The following is a 9,611-nucleotide window of genomic DNA, read 5'->3' on the forward strand; positions in this document are numbered from 1 at the left end:
TCGTCCTTTGTTCCTAACGTTGACACCTGGCATCCTGGCGTCCACATTCGCGTGGCGTAATGTCCTGTTGCCACCTGGTCTTGTTCACGTGATGGGTAAGGTACTCTTGTGGTTCACGCCCACCCCGACCATGGTGATGATCTAGGGTTATGATCACCTGAAGGAGGATAATTGGTGGAGGTTTGGTCCTAACCCTAACTGCATGCCTAAAACCCTACGTCTCATTTCGCTTTTGCATTTTTGTTTGTTGTCATCGCGTTTTGAGGTGAGGGTTTTGCAGGTTCTGGTCTGTGCATGGAGGGACGAACCTCCTTCCTCTTCTCTTCGAGAGTATTAATCCCTTCTCCGTGCCTCGTTATTCAACATGTGAACATGTTCCGACCTCCTCCGTGCCCATGTCCTGGTTCCCTCTGCTACCAAAATTCTCAGGATATGCATTCAAGCTCGACTCCCCTTTACCATGAATCTGACGATTCCTCAGGAGTTGAGTATTCTGCATATGAAAATTTTTCTTAGAAAGGAACTCAACCATGGCATATGTTGCTGGAGAAAGGCGCTGAATGGCAGGTATTAGTTAGCTTTTTTTATTTGTTTTTCCCAATAACTCGTTTTTGTTTTGTTTCATTTCCATTCATGTTTGATTTTCTTGATTTACAAGTAGGGTGTGGTTTATAATGTGTTTCCTCTTCTTTCTTGCAGAGACCTAGGTTTCTTGTTCCCTTAGTCTCTGACTTACTGTTTCATAGCGATTCTTGTAGTAGGTTCTGTCCATGTTTTCCCAGGAAGCGGAATAAACTCGAGGACGTTCGAAGGTAACATTCCAAGTTCCCTTAGGTTTTCAGTCTGTCGTTTCCTTAAAGAGATTCAGTCTCGCGGATCTAGGCCGTGATGGTTGTGGTAACCGTGATTTCCTTTATCTCTGTGCATGTCTATTACTGGTCTCAGGCACCCTTCTTGGCAAGGACAAGTTTGGGGCAGAGATGAAGAAAAATTCGAAAGCCCCTGGAGTCAATGTAACTTCCATTATCTTCAGTATAGTTCGTTTTCATTGCTTTATATTTTCATTTGGCCAATATTTGCAAAAGTACTCTGTTTCCCTGAAGAATCACTGATATGAGAAACTGTATTTTGTGTTTCATACAGGTGCATTATTATGAGGATGAAACAAAACCAACTGGTACATGTGCTGTTCTTATCGTTGGGGGTGAAAGGTGAGCACTGAAAATGTCTCTTAACAGTGTGTTATTGTATTGTACAGTGTACTAGTTCTTTTGTCACGGACACCCCAGATACCTGAGTTTCTTGACCTATGCACATAATATTCGCTTCATTGCCAGCTGTTCTCGTCATGTTTTTCTCTCTTGACTCGTTTAAATATTAACCTTGTAATGTTCAGGTCAGTGGTTGTAAATTTGTTAGCAACAAATTGCTACAAATCAGAACACTTGAAATCACCCGAAAACTGGGCTTTAGGTAATGTACTGAAGTTTTTGCTCTCTTTTAAGTTATTTTCTCAATGCTTAGGCTTTACTTAGCTCTAAGTTTAAAAGGAAATTGTTGTTTGTTGTACAGTTGAGAAGGCCAAGTTCTTTTATATTGCTTGCTTTTTCCTTGCAGTCTCGCCTGAGTCGATTCAACTTGTGGCTGAACATGCAGCTCAGAAAGGGAAGGTAAAGTGTATTGTAATCACTTTGGTATCTGGGAGCAGAGGGGTTATTGTGTTATTGGTTATTTGGCAAACTAACAATGTCCATGCCAAATGGTCTTGTATTTCATGTCGTGCAGATATTTATGATGAATCTTGCATCTCCTTATATCTGTGAATGTTTTACTGAGGCATGGATGAAAGTTTTTCTGTAAGACCTACTTCCTTGCATTGTTTTAGTCTGATATCTAGATAGCAGATGATTACGCAGATATAACTTAAAACATTTCTATTTTCATACCAAGTTGATTTGGCTTCTTTCTTCTATGATATTCGAATTCCCTCTGTTATAACTTATATTTATTATACTGTTTGAAATGTTTCATGATATCTGGCAATTTTACCTCAGGTATATGGATTATGTTTTTGGAGATGAGACTGAAGCAAGGACTTTTGCAAAGGCGCAAGGGTGGGAGGTAAATTATGTGATCTTAATTTCTGACCAATATACTTCTGAACTTGAATGGAGTAGATGTTTACTAAATCTTTTGCATTTTCTAGACTGACAATGTTGAAGAAATAGCCCTAAAGATGTCAGCACTGCCAAAGGCAACTGGAACTCACAAGAGGATAGCTGTTATTACACAAGGTGCAGATCAAGTAGTTGTTGCAAAAGCTGGAAAGGTATTGTCTTTTGTTTATAGTTGACATTGAGATTAAGAGAAGATTTTTCTTGAATATTGTACTGGAAGAGGCTAAAAGTTTCAGTAGTCTATGGTACTGGTCTTAGGAATATAAACAAAAGACAAAAGATCGAAAATAATTACCTTTCCAGCTTTTGCAACGACTACTGGATCTGCACCTGGTAATTATTTCTCAATTTCTCATTATTGTACTGGAAGAGGCTAAAAGTTTCAGTGGTCTTGGACTCTTGGACATTCCTTCTATGTTCAACCAAATACATTCTGGTCTATGGTTCTAGATTTCCTTCCCTTATGATTAAGTATAATATGAGTTCAATCTAGTTCTTAGGAGATTGTTGATGTCTGGACTCTGGAGTTCTTACTTGGTAAAAATTGTGCAACTCCTTGAGAGTTAACATTGGTGACAAACAATATGTAGATTATGGTCTGTGACATGGCATGGCCATCACCATTATCTTTGCAAACTGATTCTAGATGATAAGAGAGCTTAGAAACATCATCTCGATTCATGACAGAAGGTGATAGATAGTCTGCCAGGACTTTGTTGGACTCTAGAGTCTACTACAAATCTCTATTGTTAAAGGAAACCCTTAGCAAATGATGACCTTATTTGAACCGTGTTGTGAGAATTTTGGGGTTGTTGGTAATGGAGAATTGAGTAGAAAGGTTAACCCCAGTTTGTGAGCATACCCAAATTGTACTACTTTAAAGCTGAAAATAATTTTGCACTAGAATGCTGATTTTGAGCAGTGTTGACTCTGAGATGCCTCTGCAAATATTTCATCATGTGATCTGTCATGAGTCGAAGTATCTGAGCAGGTTGTTGATGTCTGGAGTTCTTACTTGGTAAAAATTGTGCAACCCCATGGGAGTCAACATCTGTGACAAACTCTATGTAGAGTATGGTCTGTGACACGGCATAGCCATCACCTTTATCTGTACATTCTGATTCTGGATGATAAGAGAGCTCAGAAACATCATCTCGGTTCATGACGGAAGGTGATAGATGCCTGCCAGGATTTTGTTGGACTCCACTTTAAATCTCCAACCTTAAGGGAACCCTTAACAGATGACCTTAGAACCGTATTGTGAGAATTTTGGGTTTGTTGGTAACGGAGAATTGAGTAGAACGGTTAACCCAAGTTTGTTAGTATACTCAAATTGTATTAGTTTAAAGCTGAAAATAAATTTGCACTTGCATGCTGATTTTGAGATGCCTCTGCAAACATTTCACCATGCGATCTGTCATTACTCAGATTATTTATATATGTATTGAGCTCTGGTTTTTCATATTTTCCCTGTATATCTATTCAAATAATAAAAAAAAGAAAATGTGCTCTACAGCAGAAATGAGTGCGTGTAATAATTTTGGAATCATATTGGTTATTCACTCTTTCTTCTCCTTGTAAGTACTTCTCTTTAACCAATCTTCTTCTGTTTCTTTTGTCTGCTGTGTTCTATCATGGCAAGAATGTATTCTGTCTTCTCCTTGGAAGGAATTTGTATCTTACTCATATTACCAGTCCCTTTTGTTTTGTTTCATGCATGTAATTTTGGTTGTATTTTTTTCATTAGGAGAGATACAAGTTGTGATACAGAGGAAGTTATGCACATCACATAATGTACTTTTTCTTCTCCTTGTGAGGGATTTTTGTCTTGTTACCAATGTACCATTCTTCGTCTGTTTTTTCTTTGTTGTTCTATCATATCCAAGAATGTACTCTTTCTTATAATTGGAAGTAATTTATATCTTACCAAGATTAAAATTGTACTCTATTATTCTCATGTACCAGTCGCGTCTGTTTATTGTTTTTTTATTAGGAGTGATAAAAATTGTCATTGCCCATTGGTAAATCATAGAACAGTCTTCTGCTCTTTCTTCTCTCTGCTGTTCCATTGTGCCAATGATGTGCACTTTTTTTTATCATTGTAAGGAATTTATATCTTACTATTTGGCTTCATGTATATCTTATATCTCACTACTCTTTCTTATCATTGTAAGGAATTTATTTCTTACCATAATTTATACCAATCTCTTGTTTCGCTTCTTGTATCATATTTTGTTATAATTGATTTTTATTAGGAGAGGCACAAGTCGTGATTGGGAGGAAGCTATGCACATGTAATTTGCCAAGGGACTTTCTGGTGTTTAAAAATTAAATTGCCACATATCTCCGCTGGTCTGTCATGAGCGTATTAGCTGTTAATTTGTTAATGTTTAGTTTCATGGCACTTTTAATGAGAATTATCGAGTAGACAAATTTTGCATCAAGTGCTTTTCTCTTCTTTGAAGAAACAAATGGTTCTCGTTATCTGAGTGTCCTCTTTTTTTTTTTTATAAATGCAAACAAACACAGAACACAGAGAAACTCTTAATAAGCCAAAGAGATCCACTGGGGTTATGGGGTTGGATACCCACAAACACAGAAGTTACCATAATTTATACCAATCTCTTGTTTCGCTTCTTGTATCATATTTTGTTATAATTGATTTTTATTAGGAGAGGCACAAGTCGTGATAGGGAGGAAGCTATGCACATGTCATTTGCCAAGGGACTTTCTGGTGTTTAAAAATTAAATTGCCACATATCTCCGCTGGTCTGTCATGAGCGTATTAGCTGTTAATTTGTTAATGTTTAGTTTCCTGGCACTTTTAATGAGAATTATCGAGTAGACAAATTTTGCATCAAGTGCTTTTCTCTTCTTTGAAGAAACAAATGGTTCTCGTTATCTGAGTGTCCTTTTTTTTTTTTTTATAAATGCAAACAAACACATCACAGAGAAACTCTTAATAAGCCAAAGAGATCCACTGGGGGTATGGGGTTGGATACCCACAAACACAGAAGTCATTGGGGTGTGGGGCTTTATACCCACAAACACAGAAGGACACAAAGAAACTCTACATAAACCAAATAGATGCACGGAACACACAAGTTGTGTTGGGGTGTGGGCTGGATACCCACAAACACAGAAGGATACAAAGAAACTCTGGGTGTGGGAATGGATACCCACAGACACAGGACACAAAGAAACTCTTAATAACCCAAAGAGATCCACTGAACACATGTGATATTGATAATGGAAAAAGGGAAGATTCTATTACATCAACTTTAATATTTTGGGTGTGAATGGAGTAAGGCAAGATTCTGGTGCGGACATTGAAGCAGAAAGGACATGCAGAAACTCTTAATAAGCCAAAAGAGATTCAATGAGAACATATGTCTTGTTGAAAATGGAGAAAGGGAAAATTCCATTACATCAACCTTAGTATTTTGGTACAGAGGATCACTTAAAACTTTGAGTTGCTTCCCACTATTTTAAGTCACATTGATATAGCAAAGAGTTACGAATGTTGGAAAAACATGAAAGGAAAACTGAATATTTTAGAAAGTTTGGAAACATTTTCTTTTTCCACTGATGTTTAATGATCCCATCCAAAGCCCTATACTCCATACGGAAATAAACTACATGCTAAAATAATGAAGGAAATGGACATGACCGCAATAAGTACTGTTTGCAATTTCAAACACCAGACATACAAAAGATTTAGCCTGATTTGTTTGACACAAACTGCTCAGAGCATGAAAGAATGACACGTGATTGTTGCTCATCTAGAAGAATGAAGACGAAAGAAATTTTATTAATGTCTACACATGACGAATATATAAAAGGGGACTGCTAGTATTGAGGAACTCCAGAAGAATGTATTTTTTCTTCCCCGGTAGTTTGATGCAGGAGCATCTCAGATTTAATTTTTTATGTAATTATTTAATTGAAGAATCTAGGATTTTCTAGAATTAGTGAGTCATTTTAGAATTAATTAAGAGATAGGGAAGTTAGGATAGAATTCTAAAATTGAGAGGATAACTCTCAGCTTCCTCCAAATATCTAGGAGGAAGTTTCTCTAGAAGAGATACGAGAGACTTCTCTCCTCTAAATAAACAACCATGTAATTGTTTGTAATGCTCATGATTTGGAGTGTGATTTACTTTTTATTAAATTCTATATTGAATTATGCTTTGAGAGCTGCACCAATGGACAATATATATCGGTGTCATGGACAATAGAGATAGGTGGTTGCTATATCCACATAAACTATCTAGGCAAATCTACCCGAAGGAATCAGTTCCTGTCGATTCATTTTCTTAGCCTAACCCCAAGAGCATCGAGGAGAATTGACCCACGACCTCCCATTAACAAGGTGCTTTAATGAGAGAACTAGGCCAATTGAGCTAACACTTAGGGCTACAATATGAGTGTCCCTTTTGTTATTTGAAGTGTTAAATTTATTTATGTATTAAAAATTGCATTTTACTTGATGGAAATTTGGGATCTCAACAAAATAAAGGAGTAGTCTTTAAGTGTGACTTTTTGGAGTTTCCAGTGGATTTCTAAGCGACAAAAAAATTATGGCAAAATTTTGATTTGTGTTGTTTAAATTGGTTTTTTCACTGTATATATGGATTTAGCACCCTCAAAAACCCCTGGGGCACTTCGATTGTGAAGAGTTCACCTGTCAAACTTGTCATTTCAATGAATCCCTACAGGATTCTAGACAAATTAAATTAGAAAATAAACTAGAAAACTTTCCAAAAAGTCACACTAAAAGACTACTCAAATAAAAAATTGTATTATCTAATCCATTAAAAAAAGTCAAATTGTAAAATGTTTACACTCAACTTATTAGAACACAGCCAGGTTGATCATACATGAATAGATTATACATAACTTATTATAATTAGCTCATTAAAATGAGGGAAAATTTTAAGGATGGAAAATTATCTTGAAGTTTAAAAACATTGGTGAACCTCACTAGTCACTAATATGCAAACTAAAAATGTTTATTTATGTATTTGTAAAATTATTCAAACTTGTAATGATTTTATATATACTCTCTATATAATGTTGACGATTTTTAGGGTAAAATAATTTTATATTGTAAAATTTGGGCGAATCATTTTTATAAAAGAATGGAAGGTGGCAAATATTTTTTTGGAAAAATCATGGAAAATTAGCCCACCTGCGAATATTAGCCCCTAAAATTTTCCATGATTAAAATAACATGTCATGAAGTGTGATTTAGATTTGGAGAGGTTTACATGTTTTAAGATTTAGATATTTTAGATGATCATCCATAGAAAAAAGTCCAAAATGTAAAACATTGAGACTCTACCTATTCTTTAGAGCATGATGTCAAGTCAATAACTAATCATAAGTAACTTATTAATAATTAGCTCATTAAAGTAAACATGTCATAGCACTAAGGGTAAGTTCAAGTTGTCTAAAGCCAGAAGTGAAGATTGATATTGTTGCTAGTTGTTGTTGATCACAGGTTTGACTCTCTTGATTCTCTTAGGGTGAGACCTAGTAATTAAAGATGATGATTTACCATCCACAAAATGTGGGAAAATACTCTAGAGTTTCTCATGCTTTCATTCCAAGTTGAAAAAAAAACAAAAAACAAAAAACATAATCATATTATAAAGTGAAATTTAAATTTAGAGAAATCTAAATATTTTAAGATTTACATTTTTTTGTACTTTTATTATTAAGAAAAAATACCAAAACATAAAATATTTAAAATCCACTTAATCAAATTAATAATTTATAAATAGATTTTATATAGATGATGATGATGATGGTGGTGGTTAATGTCCACTGAGACCAAATTGGTCGATCGGACCTATAATTTTCTTAGTTCTTAATTGTCTCGCTTCTCGTCTTTCTTGGCGAGATTGGTGCTATACCTTTCTTTTTTTCTCTACAGTCTTCCAACTTCCTTTATCTTGCATCTCCTTTATAAATGAATAAATAAATAAACGGTTAATAGTTAGCTCATTAAAATAAACATGGAGTGAGAAATCTAAACGTTTTATATGATTTATAATTTTTAAACATGGATCCATCTAACTTTGTAAATTTAGAGAAATCTAAATGTTTTATTGTTTAGAATTTTTAAAACAATGATCAATCTAACTTTGTAAAAATAGACTAAGAATAGACTAAATTGTATTTTTTATTATTATTAAATTACATTAGATGAATCAAATGGATCTAATGACAACAAGAACTTGTATTGTCTTTGCATTTTGTAATTTCAACCATTAATATTTATGATTTAAATATTTTTTTAAATATCAATCGAATTTTAATATTTAATTTATTTTTTAATATTAAATTCTTAAAAAACACTGAAAAGGACCAACTTGTAACATATTTAAATTACATATTCATATTTAAACCCAAAAAAAAACTACTTTTCTTTACCACCACCTTACCTATCCCAATTAATAATATATATTTTATTTGTTAAAATTAAGTTATAACAATAATTTCCATGATTCCTCGATTTATCGTTGTTTTAATTCTAAGAGGATGGAGGAGTAAATAAAAAGCCTCTACAAAATTTTCCAAAAGGAGTTCTTTTGATAGTGAGCACCCAAGTTAATTGACCATGTAACTAACCTGAAGTGGACTAACTCTAGTGTCCATTATTGGAAGTCACTTTCTTGACCATCTTAGAACTCCTTCCTTGCATTTCCTTGTTCCTTTGTAGGTGCATTTAGAGTATATTGACCACTAGTGCCAATTGAATCCATTTGTTATTCAAACTCCACTAGGTAACACATGCCACTTTATTCATCTGAATTGAATATAGACATTTGTCAGATAACCAACATTCCACTGAACTTTGACAGTGTTGAACTCCCTTATCTGGAACTAAGGAGACCATGTGGGGGCAGTGCCTTGTCAATTTTCATTGGCATCAATCCAAATGGGTGGTTAGCCCTGTACACAATTCAGTCCATTTCTGACACTCACATCACACCGACCCTTAAGGAAGAAGTAGGGATGGAATTGGCAGAGGACAACTCACTACACTTATTAAAGTCCTAGGGAGGTCCTTCATGAGGGCCAAAGACTTATAGTTCTAGTAAGCTTATCTGACAAGCATTGTGGAGGGGGCTGGTGGGGGATAGGGGGGTGGACGACCCGTGAGAAAAACTTTTGGATTTTGCTTTAGAGATCACAACGTCAAAAAAAGAGGACAGCACGCCATGCCAAGGCCGTGCTGTGTCGTCTATCGCTTCCTGGTAAAGGGATGCCATGTGGCCCGCAGATCCATGTACGATATACATCTCCCGCATCCATCCATGGTCATGATGACCATTGCAACATCACCATGATAATATAATTAATGTGCATACAGGTATTTTTTTTTTTTTAAATTCCTGTTCTTAAACACTTGGCGCACGCCCTTCC

The 9,611-nt window shown here is 35.2% G+C and overlaps 1 protein-coding gene across 1 annotated transcript; it reads left to right on the top strand.

Annotated features, from left to right (window-relative positions):
• Positions 1-205: 205 nt before the first annotated feature.
• Positions 206-2,598, top strand: LOC149146578 (adenosine kinase 2-like). The gene is made up of 10 exons (XM_089446892.1): positions 206-567; positions 700-812; positions 946-1,013; positions 1,144-1,211; positions 1,397-1,473; positions 1,573-1,670; positions 1,786-1,856; positions 2,055-2,121; positions 2,207-2,329; positions 2,436-2,598. The coding sequence occupies exons 3-10, from the start codon at positions 981-983 to the stop codon at positions 2,466-2,468; spliced, it is 570 nt and encodes a 189-aa protein (XP_089303018.1). The 5' UTR covers positions 206-567; positions 700-812; positions 946-980; the 3' UTR covers positions 2,469-2,598.
• The last annotated feature ends 7,013 nt before the right edge of the window (positions 2,599-9,611 follow it).

This window comes from Pinus tabuliformis, chromosome X (genome assembly GCF_031772625.1).
Source record: "Pinus tabuliformis cultivar Carrire ecotype Pingquan chromosome X, CPIR1, whole genome shotgun sequence".
NCBI classification, from domain to species: Eukaryota; Viridiplantae; Streptophyta; class Pinopsida; order Pinales; family Pinaceae; genus Pinus; species Pinus tabuliformis.

Coding starts and splice junctions, on each gene's coding strand:
- LOC149146578 (XM_089446892.1), top strand. CDS start 981: ATGAAGAAAAATTCGAAAGCCCCTGGAGTCAAT. Junction 1,014..1,143: donor CGAAAGCCCCTGGAGTCAAT/GTAACTTCCATT, acceptor TGTTTCATACAG/GTGCATTATTATGAGGATGA. Junction 1,857..2,054: donor GCATGGATGAAAGTTTTTCT/GTAAGACCTACT, acceptor ATTTTACCTCAG/GTATATGGATTATGTTTTTG.